Genomic DNA, 17,807 nt, shown 5'->3' with positions numbered 1-17,807 from the left:
ATGTTTAATCTTAGCAATAATAAGGGTTAATAATAGTTTAATTATTAAAATTCTACCTGTGTTCTGATAATGACTTTATTCTAGAGTTTAGTATATTAAATCTTTTTATAACTATTTCTTTTTATTCTTTATTTTATGTGTATGCATGTTGAACAAGTTTCTTTAATGATGTTTTAACAGTAAACTATTTTTAAATATATTTACACATAGAACATTAATAACAACAAAAAGGCCGATGCTATACGTCTTGTTTAATAAGTTTTGGGCTCGGATATGTGTTTGGTAATGTGATCAATCATGCAATGAATGTTTAATGTGATTTTAAGTGTTACCTACTGCATGGTTGGGAAAGGTAATGGCATGATATGTTATGAATGCATGGTTTAATGTGTATGTGTGTGTGATTAATGTTATAAAAAAATCATATATGTTTATTTTTACGGATGTTTCAAAGGATTTCCATATAAAAATTTTAAAGTTTTAATGAATGTTGTTTGGGTTGGTTGCTAGTTGCTACTGAACAAAGGTCACACTATAATTACATATTTATCTTATTTATATTAGCCAAAATATATAATAAGCAGTTAGTTACTAATTAACAAAATGATTTATGCCCAAATGCGAATTGAACTAAATCCAAACATAAAACCAAAAAAAACCAAAACCGAACGCTTTTCAAAAAATCAAAAACTGGTATTTTGGTGTTAGGGGAACCAAAACCGACCAAGCAAACCCCTAGTTGGGATGTAGCTAAAAAGATTAAACAATCACACATCGTCTTCTCCATTTCGTTCTAAATCTATACGCCATGAAGAACTCGTTAGAAGTGGTCCAAGTCTGAAGCCTGAGGACCATCCTTGGATGCCTAAGTTAGTACTCATTCACCACCAATAGGTATAATGCACTCACAATATAGAACATCAGTACATCTAAATTTGCAATTTTTCTGTTACGAGACTTAAACCCTCAACAACATAACGAGATACACATTTCCAATGCACCTTTATGCATGATACTATATGCCTATCTAATTTGGCCCGTTTGAATTCTGGTCCGACACAAGTGTACACCTTGTCTAATTCCGGCCCGTTTGGAATATTCCTTGTATCAGGCTTCTATGTGTTAGGCCCAAATTTATTGGGCTGCACCCAATTAGAGGTATCATTATTTAAAAATATATATATTTTTAAAAATGCTAGCTAATGATATCTTGTGATCAATTATACGTATATTTTATAGTTATGTTCTACTCTTATAGTAGCACTTTTTGTCCGTAATGATAAAGTTACAAAAGCAAAGTGACGAGTTTATATGACAGGTTCACAAAAACAAACAAAATAAAAGTAAAAAATAATGCTCACCAATAAAATTTAAGTTTTTCTATTATTAATTATAAGAACACAACACAAAGCAAGCGATAAGAAAGTGATGATCACAATGAAGAGAGAGTGCTTTTATTATTGATAATATAAAGACAACTTTTATAATTATGCCGAAAAAGGTTGAAGTGAAAATCGATAGATAAAAACATTTGAGAGTAATAGAACAGAATTTTGGGTTCTTTAGTTAAACTAAACTATTTAGAGGTATTCTAATAAAAACACACAAGCCATGATGTATTAATCAAGAAAACTTAAATTCTTAGCCAAAATCCATTAGTGTCATACCACCTTAGGTCCCTCCTTTTGTAATTGTTGATGAAATAAAGTTGGCTCGCTTATTTATCAAAGGTCGTATTCACAGGTGGACGGGTCGATCACAGAAGAATCCAAAAAAATATATAATGTTCATTCAATTTTGTTTAATTACATGCTTAACTAATATAAAATAGTTCTGTTGGTTATTAAAGTAATTTGTAGCTTGTAAATTGTAACTATGAAAATTCTAAAAAAAAATAATTTAATTACCTACAATATATAGTCGCAAAAATGATCATATAACTAGGTTAAAATGTTAATGCTAAATGGTTGTCAAGCATCGTTATTATAATTTGTTTTGTTTTAATCGACTCATTTTTTAAGCGGTTTATATTTTTTTTCTCTTTAGGCCCTACGGTATACCATAGCGTTCAGGGCATTAAAGCTGATTTGACAAAAGTTGACGAGTGGGACACCACTCCCTTCATGGGTTAAAGGGCATTTAAGGCAAGATAAATTAAAATGTTAACGGATTTTAAAATCCTCTATACTCCCACACAATAACTTATGAGTTGTTTTTAAATTAAATCGAGAAGCGTTAAGTGAGGTTAAACCATAACCTTTAGGCGAGATGGAGTAAAAATGGGCCTAAATGGAGCTAAGGTGCATGAATGTATACCCCATGACCTCATAGAACGTATTATGGAATCTAGATCTGTCATTTATAATTGGCTTTCCCTATTATGAGGATAGTTACAGGTAGGAATATTAGTTGTTATTGCTGCAACGAAACATGTTAAATGCAGCATAACAAGATCAAACGAGTCAAAACAAAAAAGTGCTTACAAGAAAAACACGTTAAACGGGTTGAAAATTGGAGGTCATTTAATAAATATGTACGAGCCTAAGCCAAAGCTTTACATACCAAGCTTTAGAAGGCTAAACGAGCCTGTTACTTATATTCGAGCTTGAAAATATATTAACAAGGCAAGCTCGAAAGCCCAAACTTGGCTCGTTTACACCCCCTTATGATCATAACTAACAGAAACATGTTAACACAAACCTTAAACTTCTTGAATTGAGAACCAAATGCACATGTTCTGTTATTGAACAATCTCCGAAACATGTGAATTGACATCCAAGCCCTCATCACAGATTAGATCATCATCGCTATCGTCTTTTAAGTAGCTGAGATGGTTCATGTATTCACATTGCCCACCTGCAAATATTATAATATCATATGATGAAGTTCCCAAATGTGTTTTTGATCTCTATAAATTAGTCATATCAACTTTAGAGCTATATATATATACATTGTCTAAAAAGTCAAAGTATTCGTATCAAGATACAAGGGGTCTAAGCAATATATATTATTAACAAAGATAAAATAATTATGGTTACCATTGTTTTATAATTTTAACAATTTAGTCTCACTCCCATTCCCCATTCCTACACCGTAAAGGGAAATCAAAACCTATATTTCAGTCAACATACAGAACCACCAAATGTGATGTTTTTAAATTTGTCTGATAAAATAGTCTTCCATATATGTATTCATTATTACACAATTATGTAGCAGCCCCAATTTCCAGTTGACTAATTGTGTATACTTTTATATAATAGCATAGCATGCATGATGCATACCATAACCAATTACATTATTAAATGTGATGACAAAATGTCTACTACTAAAAGGTGAAATCTAACATATACTGTATTTGTATATCATGGGACATACTTGTAATTATAATTTTGTAAAGATAATACTAATTAACAGTTGATTTTTTTGTGTTGAAGTCTTGAATTTATTTCAATACAATATGGCTAGGAATTTTCTCATACGTTATAACAAACTCAATATTTTAGTCATCATGGCTTTTATTTCAAAAGTTTGATCCTTGACTCCTTGCGATTAATTTGTTTTGATGTTTCTGTAACATTGTTCTTATTTCGGATTATCAGATTCTCGCGTTGACTTAGTTTATTGTCACCATAAGAATTGCTTTGGATAAAAAATCCAAGATTCAATTGCCAAAATTATGGTTTTTGGCAATTGAACATTTAAGAAGATCAACTGTATATGAATAATGGATCTAGAAAATCTACTAATCTGACAGTCAAGCAAACATAAAATGAGAAAATGTAGGGATAAAGATAAATGCACCTTATATCATACACATCACAACTCTCCTGCTGCAACATGGTCTCTTTTCCATCTTCTAAAAATTCGTGGCCCCACAAAATTGCACCTTTTGAGTAAACATATTACTACAACAAAATCACACCATTAGTGTAGCACATCCTTGATCCTTCATTGGTTCTTTCAATTCTTTCAAAACCGCATATATCTCACTACAACTTGAATGCGAGTCATCCCCCGAAACAAATAAATGTGTATTCTCTCCCAACTTAATCCAACTACACCCCGGGTGCTTTTTAATCCTCTTCTCTCTCATCTCCCTTCTAACTAACTTCACTTGGTCCCATCGCGCTGAAGCCGCGTATATATTAGACAACAACACAAAAGAAGCTGAACCTTCAGGCTCCAAACCTGCCAGCTCATCACTCGCGCGTTTTCCTCTTATCTCATCGCCATGTATTCTACACGCCCCGAGAAACGTAGCCCAAATCATAGCATTCGGTTTGAAATCTAATTTGTCAATAATATCCTCAGCCTCCTTTAGATGGCCCCACCTTCCAAGAAGATCAATCATACATGAAATATGATCCATACGCGGTTCAATCTTGTAGCAATCAATCATAGAGTCGAATACAAACTGCCCTTCAGATACTTTACCTGCGTGACTACAAGCCGTGAGTACTCCAAGAAACGTGATGTCATCAGGAATTATGTTTGACTTTGACTCCCTCATTTCGTTAAAGATTTGCAGTGCTCTTTCAGCATACCCGTTTTTTGCAAAACCGACTATCATCGAGTTCCATGTGATGACATCATTTTTGTTAATGATTTCCTTAAAGACTTGTGAAGAGCTTGCAATGTCCCCACATTTAGCATACATGTCCACAAGACCACTGCAAGTCAACTCATCCAAGTCAAAACCCGTGTGGAAAATAAGCGAGTGGACCACACGGCCGTCTTCTAAAGATGCTAAAGCTGCACATGCTTTAAGAACACTTACAAACGTCGCTTGATCGGGAATCAAACCGTTTAACCTCATTTCTTTGTATATTTCCAATGCCACGTCGCTACAATCATTTTGAGCGAGTCCCGATAAAACAGCCGTCCACACAACCTTGCTTTTAGGGTTTGGTAACTCTGAGAAGACAACCATTGCATTTGGCGGGACCTGCGTGTTGAAATACATGCCCAGAAGAGATACAGCCAAGAATTCATCATTGTAACTAGAGAAACCATGTTTTATCACTAAACCGTGAAGTTGACTTCCGAGAGCCAACTTTGAAGGCTCGTTGCAGCCATCCAATAAGCTTGCTAATGTAACCTCTGATGGGTTTAATAATCCTCCAAATAGCATATCTTTAAACAGACTAATAGCTGATTCAATACAATTTTGACCAATATGACCACTAATTAAAGCATTAGTAGAAGCTACACTTTTCAACGGCATGGAATTATAAACTTTTTGTGCATCCGAAACGACCCCACATTTGGAATACATGTCAAGAAGAGAGCTTCCGGCATAAAGACTGGTTTCCATATTTAACTTAACTAAAAGGGTATGCAATTGTGTTCCTTTGGTAAGAGATCGGATATTTGCACAAGCGCTGAGTAAGCTAGCAAAACATACCTCATCAGGGGTAATTGCGTCTTTTCTCATCCTTTGAAACATGTTAAAAGCCTTGTGTTCTTCTTCTTCCTGCACAAACCCGACTATCATTGCATTCCAAGAAACATTATCTCGATTCTTTATCATGCTAAACTGTCTTACAGCATCCTGTAAAGAACTGGACTTTGCATACATATCTACCAACGCGTTTCCCACAAATAAGTTCATGTTGAACTTGTATTTCACAACAAGTGAATGCAACTGTTTCCCTAATTCAACATTTTTCAAATTAGCAGACGCGCTTAAAACACTGGTGTAAGTGAATTCATCCGGTATGAAACCAAAATGTCTCATTTTTATAAACAAACCGATTACTTCATCGACATTTCTATTTTGTGCGTAACCTCCAAGCATTGTGTTCCATAAAACAATGTTTTTGTCGTCTAATGCATCAAACACACTCCTTGCGGACCCCATTTCTTGACACTTCGAGTACATGCTGATTAAAGAACTTCCAACATAAACATTGGAAAACAACCCTTGTTTGGTTGCTAAAGCATGAACTTGTGAACCGCAATCAAGATTAAACATACTCGCAATGGCACTCAAAACACTACCTAAAGTGGATCGTGTTGGTTTAATCCCAAATCTAATCATACTCTTAAAATAATCAATAGCCATATGATAACAACCGTCCCGAGCATGCCCTGAGATCATGACATTCCAAGCCACAACATTCGGTTCACGCATTTTGTCAAACAGTTGCCGTGCATCATCAAAACATCCCGACTCAATACACGCGCTTATCACAGTTACAAACGCTACTTGATCCGGTATATGGCCCAGTTTCAACATATCCTTAAACAACCTTATCGCCTTATCGGGAAGCCCAACTTGAACATAACCAGCAATCATCGCCGTCCAAGAAACCGTATCTGAGTAAACCGACCCATCAAATATCTTTGATGCATCATCAACAAGGCTGCATTTTGCATACATGTCAATAAGTGATCCTTCACAAAACACATCACACATGAACCCTGTTTTGATCACCCGACAGTGCACCGTCCTACCCATCAACACATCCGTCAATCTTGCACAAACCGATAACACAATGGCATAAGTAAACTGATTTGGGTCGACCCCAGAAGCCCGCATAGACCCAAAAAGTTGCAAAACATGTTCCAAGTTCCCGCGCCTCGAATACATGGATAGAATTGAGTTCCAAGCCAATGTATCTCTTCGTTCCAAACGATCAAACGCTTTCTGAGCAAACGTTATATTTCCGCATTTAGCGTGCAAATCGACAATGGCATTGCCAAGTTTCCCTTTTGAATCAAACCCAAGGATGAAACTTCGGGCGTGGATGAGGTTAACGGCTCTGGAAGCTTGTTTGAGTCTTTGAGACATTTTGTCGAACAGTTGGCGGGCTTGAATTTGTTTGCAGTGTTGAAGACATATTGCCAAAAGATTGGAGTATGCTTGCTGTTCGTGAATCAATATGGGTTGGTGAATTTGGAATTGGGTTAATTGTTGCTGCAAATTTGGTCTGCAAAATGTTCGTTTGCTTAGTTTGATGTATGCTGCAACATGGTGACACATTTTCAGAAGATTTTAAGATTTTCAACTGCTTTAATAGTGTTATTAAATTATAAAATAAATTTTATTATCTTTTTCTTTTTTTAGTTTTGTAACATCCTTATCTAGGGTTGTTCGCGAGTCGAGCCAGGGTGGTTTTAAGCTCGAGCTCGAAATAAATGAGAGAACTTAGCTAGGCTTGATCTCGATTTTGAAGTTAAACGAGTCTAAGATTGACCCAACGAGCCGAGCTAGACCCGAGGATTTTGGCTCTGTTACAAAAATGAGACTCGAACCTTCAACCACATAACGAGATACACATTTCCAACGCACCTTTATGAATGATACGACATGCCTGTCTGTTTTGGCCTGTTTGGATTCCTGTCGTGTACACCTTGTCGTTTATTTGGAGTGGGGGCGCAAGATTTTCTATTTTCTTAACGAATAAGTTTTATTACTTAAATTGCTAATTGTTAGCCTTTTGAATTTGTTTATAGCTCGTACAAGTATTTCCAATTTAATGTCTTTAGTTTTTGATAATTATTAAGAATCGATGATTGAAATCTCTCTTCTTCTCTCTGTTTTCTTGGAGATTTGTGATTGTCTAGAATAAACCGTATCAATGCATCTCTGCATACTCTTAGTGACAATGTATGGTTGGTAAGAGGTTTAAACGGTTACCAAATTGATTAGATTCATGTCAAAGCGGTCGGGTTAATTGTCTTTGGGTGGTATGTGCCAACGTGGTGCGACTTTGATGGTCTTTACTCGAACATGTGCACCAAACAATAAGTAATGGTTTTGAATAAATCAAAGCCCAACATTACAAATGGTATGGGTTTATTGATTTATTATACAAGGGCATATAATGCAACATTAGGTTCTCATGGGTTTTATATTTTGTTGTCTCAATGGAGACTTTCTACAAAATCACCAATTATGATACTACTTACGTCTGAACACACTTAACTATATCGTTTTCATATTCGCCCTAGCTAATGCACCCGAAACGCTTTGGTGATATTTTAAGCAGTGCATTTTTATAACCACGAATCTCTAATGCCAACCGTAATGTGGATTTCTCTATAGTGTATTTCAGCACCTGGAGCTCCAACATCAAAGCCATGCGTCGAAGATGGTCACATATTATAAGTTAATAATTTTTAATGAAAGAACAAAAGCTTAAAAATCATAAATAAAGTTTATTATAGTTTTAAGAAATAAATGTCGCATTCGGATAAGTGGTTAGCATGTAGTGTCAAAAGAACATATAAAAAAGAGTAAAAAGGCAAAGAAAAATATAGGTGGTCGTTGGATATCCCATGGAAGATGTTGCCATATCTAAATTGTAAGTCACTTCATCAACTGCACATCACATGATATCAGAGTCTTATATCGATCATTACCACCACCACCACCACTAACAAACCTTCTATCACCACTACCATATATGGTTACCGGTGAGAAGGCAGGAGATATCACTGGGCTTGGTGGCTCATTTAGATTTTATTCGACTCGTTATGTATGATGGGATCTTGAGCCGGAAACCAGAGGGTGGCGGCACTTGTTCGGTTCATGCACCTCTTGATCGTGTCCATTTACGGGGCAACTTAACTCCTTCGGTATTTGCAACTATCTTAGTTATCAATGGGAAATCAGATTTTGGCTTGTGTGTTGTTCTAGATTTTCCGCTTTTATGTATTTGTGTTTTCATGCGAATGAATGGATAAATAAATTTCTATTATTATTTTACTATCATTTATACGTCATACTTTTATTTCGAGCGTTATTTTTTTATGTTATTTTGAATACAACTCAATATCTCTTGTCTAGGCTTTTATGATTAATCTTTTAGAGTCATTTCACTTGTAGTTGTTCAAGATCGGCTCGAATTACGCTAAGCTTAGACGATCCTCGGCTCTAGCTTAACTTTTCGAACCTCTCGTAAATTAAACGCGTCAATTTTGAGCTTAGACAAGGTTTGGCCTTAGCTTGTTACGCCCTTATTATCTTTGTTCACATGTATTGACACATATTTCTATCCAATGTTTTCAGACCCGGCCCGGACGTTGACCCGGACTCCTTACCGGGTCAAAGGTCGGACCGACCCGGAAGGACGGACCGGTGTTTGACCCAGATGACGTCATAAATAATTTAAATATATATTTACATATATATATAATTCATATACATATAAAAAATAATAATAACCAAAAATAATAATAATAACAAACTTTAATGTTTATTTATGTTTTATACATTGTTTTTAAAATATTTGTGATTTATGTTTGATCAATAGAGACATCAATGAAGCTAGGTTGATTGGCTTATGGGGTAGTTATTAAAACTTCTATCTCTGAAATGACCCAAGTTTGAATCCTGACATGCACATTTCATTTTGGATTTTATAAAAAATGGGTTTTACCGGTCCACCCGCCGGGTCAACTGGTCCGGGCCGACCGCCACCCGTAAAACCCGGCCGGGTTTTTAGAAACGTCCAAAATACATTGACCCAGCCCGGTATAGGGACCGGGTCCCGGTCGGACAATCCGACCGGCCGGGCCGGGTTTCAAAATACTGTTTCTATCAAAGGGTTCCGGTACATGGATCACAACTTTGGAAGATTGAGCACCTTAGAAAAATTGTATGATACAAAACTAAACATCATTAGTCTTGTCACAACAAGAAGAGATTCTCTTAATGACCAACTTCTAATACGAGAATAAGTACCGGTTTAGAGAGAGAGAGAGGGAGTAAGCAAAAGTGAAATAGCGTACTAATATTTTCCCTTTAGATTGCCAAAGCATTTATATTGGTCTTCGTGGCACAATGTGTCGTCCAGACATATAGAGTGACAATAGATACTAGGGGTAATTGAGTGACAATAGATACTAGGGGTAATTACCAGAATGTGGGTTAACTGTCCCATCTTTAGCGATATATGTCTTGCCACATTTTCCATATGTCTCTGCGCATCTTTTTGGTGGGTCAACTCCAATAAGTTTGAGTCAAGATGGGTCAACAACTTGAGTCTAGTGAGTTGGGCTAATACAAGTTGTTTTCATGACCATATCCCGTCACAAGGTCACATTGGACTATGATTGGGGTCACTTGTCGGTGTTTCGGTTGGTTGTATTTACATTTTTATGTATATCATTGGTTTTAAGTTTCCAAGTAGAAAAGTATATATATATTATCTGGTAAGTCTTGGACTTGGTATTTGATTTGTTAAAAACCATTGTTTCATAGTTCTTACTAGCAAGAGGCAATAACCAATGTATTCAGTTGCAAATGTTATTGATTACGTAAAAAAAAGTAAGAATAGGTTTTTCAAAAAAAAAAGTACTTTTCTTCATTTTTTTTCTTTTTTTCAAGTATTTTGAACTTCAAATTTTCTTGATTCCTATACATATAATCAACTTCTTCTTCTTCCATTTTGTCGAGCTCGTTCAGTTTATCACTAAAAACAGGTTATGGTATTCTGCCTAAATAGTAGACACAAGTAACTAATAATAAAATACTAAAGATACCAGCCATCTTTTTTTTTTAATTATGACTTTTTAAATTCTGACATAGGGTATTTATTAGATCGAAGTAGTTCCGAATAGATCGATTTTGCCTTACCCAAACTAATAGCAATCCAATCCATTTCATGAATAAAATGTGACAATTATTCAACCAACAAAACTACTTGTTAAAAATAAAATCTTGCTGTTGCATCAAAACATCAAAATGTTGACTAATCTCGCTAATTCAACATCTCATCTTATTGAAAAACAGTACCATTTTTTAGAAAAGTATTATATCTTCTATTGGGAAACGTAAGTAACTCGTACTATGCATATCCAATTTAGGGAGTTATTCTATATTTCTCATTTTTGTCTCGCATGTTACATTAACACTTTGTCGCTTTCCATCTTTTTCTACTTTCTTCTCATTTTGTTTCAAACAGCGCGGTATCATGTCATTTTGTCACAGTTTTTTCTCATTTTGATTTATTTTTAAATACAAAAACACTAATTATTTTTAATTTAAATTAATTTGAAACAATATGTAAAACTAAAATTAAAATCTCAATTATTTAAAAATTAAAATATTACAGTAAATTTAAATAAAGCAACAATTCAACAATTAAAATAAATTAGCAAGGGAAATGTCATCCCAACGTTGTGTCATTTGACGCTTTAGGCTTAAAATAAACTCCAACATCGAGCCATAATTCAGTGATTGTTGCTTCTGCATCAAATCTACCCGAAATTGGGTGGTGGTGGTTGTTGTTGCGGTTGTTGTGACGATTGTTGTATGATTTATTTTTTGAAGCAAAAAAAACCTTAGAATGTTAGAGAGCATGTGTAAAAGTTATATAAAGCTTGAGTGGTTTTATATTGAAATAAAAAATTGATAAATATTTTTTTTAATATAAAACGGTCACCAAATCGATAGAAAACGTACAAATCCCATCCGTAAGAAACCAATGATTATTCGCCGTTTTTTGTGAGAAAGAAAAACCTAGATCCGATGGTGATGTTACCGAAATACTGTTTATTCTCGCCCGTCCCCGTTAAGTTAACCATAACGACTAGACTATTACAAGACACCCACATTCAAAATTCAGACACCATCTATACGACTCGTATAGCTTATACGAGTCGTATAGGCTTCCGTACACTGATAACCACCAGTTTCTTGGAAAATGTGTTTGACCAAATTCTTAAACGAGATGGTGCTGGTATTTATATGGGTTGTATGGCCTATACTACTCGTATAATGCCCATACACCCTCTATACGACTAGTATGGCCTATACGAGTTGTATGTGATATGCTATGTTATGTGGTATTATTACTTCTATTATTATGTGATTTGTATGTGTAATTATAGATTCAAAATAATATATTAAACATGATAGCATTACATAAATTATATATATTAGATAAATAACAAATGACGGTGCCACAAAATATTTTTGTTGTTTATTTATGTTACTTTTAAATACAGCCACTTTACAATAGATTAACAAAAATAAATCTATCACAGTGGCTCTTCTATGTTTTGCATCGATTGTTTCACATGATGCATGGGTTCGAGTCCTTGTTGATTCAATTTTTTGTTTTCCTTTTTTTAGTTTCTCATTTTTGCAAATAAAAAATTTTGTAATTACTTTGCATGTGCTCCGGCATAAAGTTGTCACGTCACATGAAAATTCAAATTCATCTCGTATAGCCCATACGGGGGTTACTCGTATAGCCATTCTCGTATTAAAGGGTTAACGGTTCTGACATAAAGCTGACTTCTATACGACTAGTATAAGCTATACGAGTCGTATAGGTAAGAAAAGATATCCAAACAGGAAATTGGGTGTCAGGACAGAGAAAACCTTTCGGTATCTACTAACCTTTTGAAAGTGGGCAAGTTCAAAATTCAAAATTTGAAAATTGAATCGATGATGATTATCATTATTCCAACCGTTACTTAATTTAAAAACCCACTGTCACTACTTATTATAGGTACCTCTCTCTCACTTTGGTCTCGTCTTTCTACGCTCCCTCTAGCACACAGGTAATTAGGGTTTCTAGAATCTTTTCAAATCATTCATTCATGATAATCTAATCTAATGACTATCTCTAACAGCTAGGGTTTGATTCTGAGAAATTATGGGTCAGATCCAGTATTCGGACAAGTACTTTGATGATACGTTTGAGTATAGGCATGTGGTTCTTCCTTCTGAAGTTGCCAAGCTTCTTCCCAAGAATCGTCTTCTTTCTGAGGTACTATTATTCATTTCTAGGGTTTCTTATGTGTAAATTTGTTTGATTAATTGCTTAATTGACGGTTTCTGGGGTTTCATTTCTGTAAATCAATCACTCAATCGCTCATACAGAACGAATTTATTATTATTATTTGCCTCTTTGATTACAAAAAACAGTTTCATTGATTCAATTAGTGGCTAACTGATTTTAATAAATTTCTACCTTTAATTGATAATAATCCCTAATCCCCAATTACTTGTTTCCAGCATGTTTTATAGCATTTTAAACATCAAATCTGCTAGTATGTTTAAACATCATGTTTTATTGAATGCTAAAAGTGTTAAAAACAACACTTATGTGTATGATTAGTTAGGGATGTGCAACTTTGTACAGAACCGAACACAACCGGTACTGATATACGTATTTCATGTTATCGGTGGTAGCATTTGGTTTATATATTCTTTCACTCGTGTTCGGTATCGATATGGTACGGCCGATCTCATCCCCGTGATTAACGCTAAAAGTGTGACGGCTTTTAGGAAGTTGGGGTAGGATTCCATTCAAAGACTAACTTGAAATCTTTCTGAGTTTGTATCCAAAATGAAATTATTATTTGAATATTCGACTCATGTTTGTGATTTGTAATGTTTTGTGTATAGTCTGAGTGGCGTGCAATGGGGGTGCAACAGAGTCGAGGATGGGTGCACTATGCCATCCACAAGCCCGAGCCACACATAATGCTGTTCAGGAGGCCGCTCAACTATCAGCAGAACCAAGAGGCTCAGGCTCACCAGTCCCTGCTTGCTAAGTGATCTGGCTAGTGCATGTTCCATTAAACCCATGTCTCATTTCATGTAGAGATGAGTATTATATGATAATCTTCTGATCTATGAATCTTGTTTTAGAATGGTATGTTGAAATCTGTGTTTGTTTGCATATTAATATTATGTGATTCAGTCGTGTGTTGATCATTGGATGAGATAAAATTGTTTAGTTAATCTACAAACCACCCTTCAAATGATTTTATAAGGTACCTGCAAAAATGTCGAAAATGCTAAATGATATACAAAAACTTGAAAAATGTGATGATACGTTGTCGCCTTTACTTACCGATGCCAGTGTTGATGTAATACCCAACAATCCAACATTGTGATCTATTTGTAAAAATATCATATCGATTGAAAACCATGAAAATGAATACCAACTAATAATGAAAATACCACCTATGTTGTTGGACGATATCTATTTAATTAGTATCGGAATCAATATGGTAACGACACTCTGTATAAGGTTATTTGGAACACAACTTTGTTTTAACGAACTTTTGAAGGTTTGACAAAACAAAAAACTTAATTACAATTGTGTTTGAATAAAATTGCTTTTTTAATCATTAATAGCGGGCGGGTAATTACTTACGAGCTACGACTGAGTGATTCTGAATAATATTTATATGAAACGTAAAAAACATATGCATGTTGTAAGGCAATGTTCGTTTTGTAAGGGAACACTAAATTGTGAAAACAAACGTGAAGGAACACGAAACGATAGCCCATATTCATCCGTGAAAGATGGTGGTGGTGGTGGTGATGATGATGGGCAATTCCATAGAATAATAATAATAATAATAATAATAATAATAATAATAATAATAATAATAATAATGGGCAATTCCATAGAATAGTAACCAAGTTTCAAAAGTGTTCCAACTAGTAACCAAGTTTCCAACACCATAGGGATTGGAAGTTGAACAAAGTATGCATGTATGAGTGATATAAATCACTAATTTAAATTTAACGAGGCCATGAGTAAGTTGAAGGTAATAATGCATACTCATACCATCTATCCAACAGATGAGATGGAGTAGAAAGCCTATCTTATGTTCCAAGTTGCATATCTATTTATAATACATACAATCACACATATAGATCAACAAATAAAGCATACAGGGGTGCAAACAACAATAGCAGTCAGTCATATATAGACTGGATCTAGAGCTACGTCGAAGAGATAGACAGATAGATAACTTCAACAAACTATATGTCAATCTAGCAAATCTAAATTACAGTTCGCTAGTTGAAAGACGTATAAACCGTCACGACGACACGTAATCATGATTCTAAAACTGCATTGGAAACCTAATGAATCACAACGGAGCAAGCAAACCAACTAGATTCAAACGAAGTGAAAACCTGATGAATTCGTTGAAAATAACTAAATCAGGAAAAACCAAAACAGATCAATTCTGCAAAGCAGTTATCCTAATGACAAATCATGAATGATTGACTAAACCATATCAAAAATGTTCATGCTGACAGAGTAATCACACAGAATAGTTAACAGGCTCTTAAAAAAACATAATAATATATAGATGATTACAAGTTAGCATCACAAGCAAATAATAAGCTGCATAAAATGACGTATGACTTCGATCAACAAAAATCACAAATAATATAGAACGGATCTAGAACTACATCGAAGAGATGGATAACTTCAATGAACTATATGTCAATCAAGCAGATCTAAATTACAGTTCGTTAGATGAAATACATATACAAGCAACAACTACACGCAAACATGATCCTACAACTGCATTGAAAACCTAACGAATTCATACAGAGTGAAAACCTAACAAATTCGTTGAAAGCAAAATAAAATCGATTATGTAAACAGCATGAATGAACTGAATAAGTTACAGTAGTAACAAACTGAATCGCGAAATCACAATTCATGTATAGTGTATGATTTCATAATTACGTAACAAAAATCACGAAATCATCAACGAATGAAGAGAATTCGACGATAAATCAACTTGAATTACGAATCACAGAATCGATATATAACTTCAATTAACAGCTTCGGCTAAATCGTATAATCTATATCTATATCCGTTAATATAATCAGATTGATAATGAACAGAATGCAATTAATCTCAATGAATTCATAAAAAGTAAATCATCTCGCATATGAATAAGACGAACAGCTGACTGAGAGTGAGCGCCTAGCGCGATTCAGCTTGACCGGACGTAGTGTTGTTATTTTGCTTGGAGTACTGAGAGGCGGGAGAAATGGGGAAAAAAGGAGCGCCATAACAACAAAAACCGTATGAATGAATGAGTGTGTGGAATATATACACGCTCACGTGTAATCGACGAACGGACCTTGATCAATCGCGTGCAACGAAATAAAATCAAAACAATGTGTAGTAAACCGTTTACAAAATTTAAGATAAAAAATCAAAAATAGCATCTTGGGGTTTTAGGGGAAATTAGGGCTTTATTGAAAATCAAAACAAGCCATATAGTATTTTGTTGAAAAATTAATCAAAACGTATCGAGAAAATCGACCAAACAGAAAGCCTCCCCGATTGAATATGTAAGGGCCTGGAAAAGTTATAAAAGAAAAAAAATAAAAATGGAAGAACACAATCAGAATAAGAGGGGAGAGACGGGGAAAGGGTGGCGTTTGTGAGGTATTTATAAACAAACCAAAAAAGTAAACTTTTTAAATATGGAGGGGATAAAGTGTAAATAAAAGTCTACATCATTAATTAAACTCATTCCCACGCCATTAAGAACCAATATCCGACGTAGCCACGCCGAACATATCCAAAGAGCCACAGCTCCTTCCTTCCTTGATTGGTTTGGTGGAGAAAGGAAAGGAAATGCTCCTTTTCTTTCATACTTCATATCTTTTTTCTTTTCCTTTCCATCTAATTCTTTTTATTTTGGAAAGAAAACTTTCACCCTTAAAAGCCTCACATTTTTCTCTATTTTCCTTTCCTTTCTCTCCTTAAATAAAACTTGAGAACACTAAGTTTTTAACTTTTCATTCCTTTTTTTCCAAAAAAAAATCTTAGGAACACACCCACCTACATCTTTCCATCCATTTCTTTTCCTTTCCTTCCTTAAGTGGAACTCTGGAACACAATGTTTCATATCTTTTGTTTGAATTGGGAGAGAGATAGAAAAGTTAAAAAAAAAAAGAATAGAAAGAGAAGAAGTAAAGAGTGAAACAAGCTAACCTTCCTTTTTTTCCCTTTTTCATAGACAAAAACTAAGAAAATATCTTTAATAGTCTAAGGAGCAAAAGTAAAATATCAACATTTAATGGTTGGTGACGACGACATCGTGCTAGGTGATGCGTTGGAGAAAACCCTAATCATCATCTTCTGTTGTGTTGTGTACGGTACGCGTGGCAAAGGAATGATATTTTCCATATAACATAATGGGGACGAAGTGGGATGATTTGTTTTCAAATGAGCCACGACAACCATGAAAATGTATTTTACCTCTCTTAGAGCATTCTTAGCCCATTCTCTGCTATATTTCCATATATAATTATACTAAAAATCATATTTCTCTCATTTTTAATTAAATAATACTTTTTATACCTTTATTATTATATTTTTTTTATCTTTTCCACCCATAGCTGCGTTCAAAAAATATTTAAAAAAAAAATATAGTATGAACAGTCAGGGCCGGCCCTAAAGGGGAGTAGGGTGGTCAACAGCCTCCGGCTCGACACCCCTCTAGACCCGATTTTTTTTTAAAATAAATTATATATAATTTTATGAAAAAAATATATGTATATTTAATGCTTAAACTCAATTACATAACCACTAGTTTGGTCTAGTGACAAATGGGTATGTCTACCAACCAAAAGGTCGCGAGTTCTAGTCCCGTTTAAGACATGTTTTAAGCCTATTTTTCACAAAAGTTTTTTACACAACTCAAATACTAACCAATTAAGCCCATTTAAAAATTAAATTGTTTAAACCTAACAAAATGTTTCTTTTAATTAAGTCCCAAAAAATTTTTCGCTTTCGGCCAAAAAAAATTTTCGACTTCTCGGAGCCGGCCCTGTGAACAGTGAGGCCCAGTTTGGTTCACTGGAATTCAAGGGATTTCATAGGAATTGAAATTCAGATTCCATTTCCAAGTGTGTTTGGTTTGCTAATGGTTGGAATTGGAATTGAATTAAAATCCCATCAAATCCTCTAACTAAGGTAATTCAAAATCCTTCAAAGTTTTGAAGGAAGGTTTTAAAAACTATGGAATGTTGGAGAACTTACCAAAATAGCTCCAGCTCCAATAACTA

The 17,807-nt window shown here is 34.6% G+C and overlaps 1 protein-coding gene and 1 pseudogene across 1 annotated transcript; one reads left to right on the top strand and one right to left on the bottom strand.

Moving 5' to 3' along the window:
• Positions 1-3,901: 3,901 nt before the first annotated feature.
• Positions 3,902-6,985, bottom strand: LOC143578539 (pentatricopeptide repeat-containing protein At3g09040, mitochondrial pseudogene; annotated as a pseudogene).
• A 5,616-nt stretch (positions 6,986-12,601) lies between these two features.
• LOC143576684 (cyclin-dependent kinases regulatory subunit 2-like) lies at positions 12,602-13,606 on the top strand. The gene is made up of 2 exons (XM_077060722.1): positions 12,602-12,728; positions 13,370-13,606. Exons 1-2 carry the CDS (start codon positions 12,615-12,617, stop codon positions 13,520-13,522), a joined length of 267 nt encoding a protein of 88 aa, XP_076916837.1. The 5' UTR covers positions 12,602-12,614; the 3' UTR covers positions 13,523-13,606.
• Positions 13,607-17,807: the final 4,201 nt, after the last annotated feature.

Source organism: Bidens hawaiensis, unplaced genomic scaffold (assembly GCF_021521415.1).
Source record: "Bidens hawaiensis isolate Kalapana, Puna unplaced genomic scaffold, B.hawaiensis_p1.1 tig00001461_1, whole genome shotgun sequence".
Classification (NCBI taxonomy): Eukaryota; Viridiplantae; Streptophyta; class Magnoliopsida; order Asterales; family Asteraceae; genus Bidens; species Bidens hawaiensis.
The sequence above is the reverse complement of the archived record's forward strand: the minus strand, read 5'-3'. Positions and strand labels throughout refer to the sequence as shown.

Bases quoted from the DNA above. Each gene is read 5' to 3' on its own strand.
- LOC143576684 (XM_077060722.1), top strand. From the start codon at position 12,615: ATGGGTCAGATCCAGTATTCGGACAAGTACTTTGATGATACGTTTGAG. The intron at 12,729-13,369 runs GTACTATTATTC...TTTTGTGTATAG, and splicing joins AGAATCGTCTTCTTTCTGAG to TCTGAGTGGCGTGCAATGGG.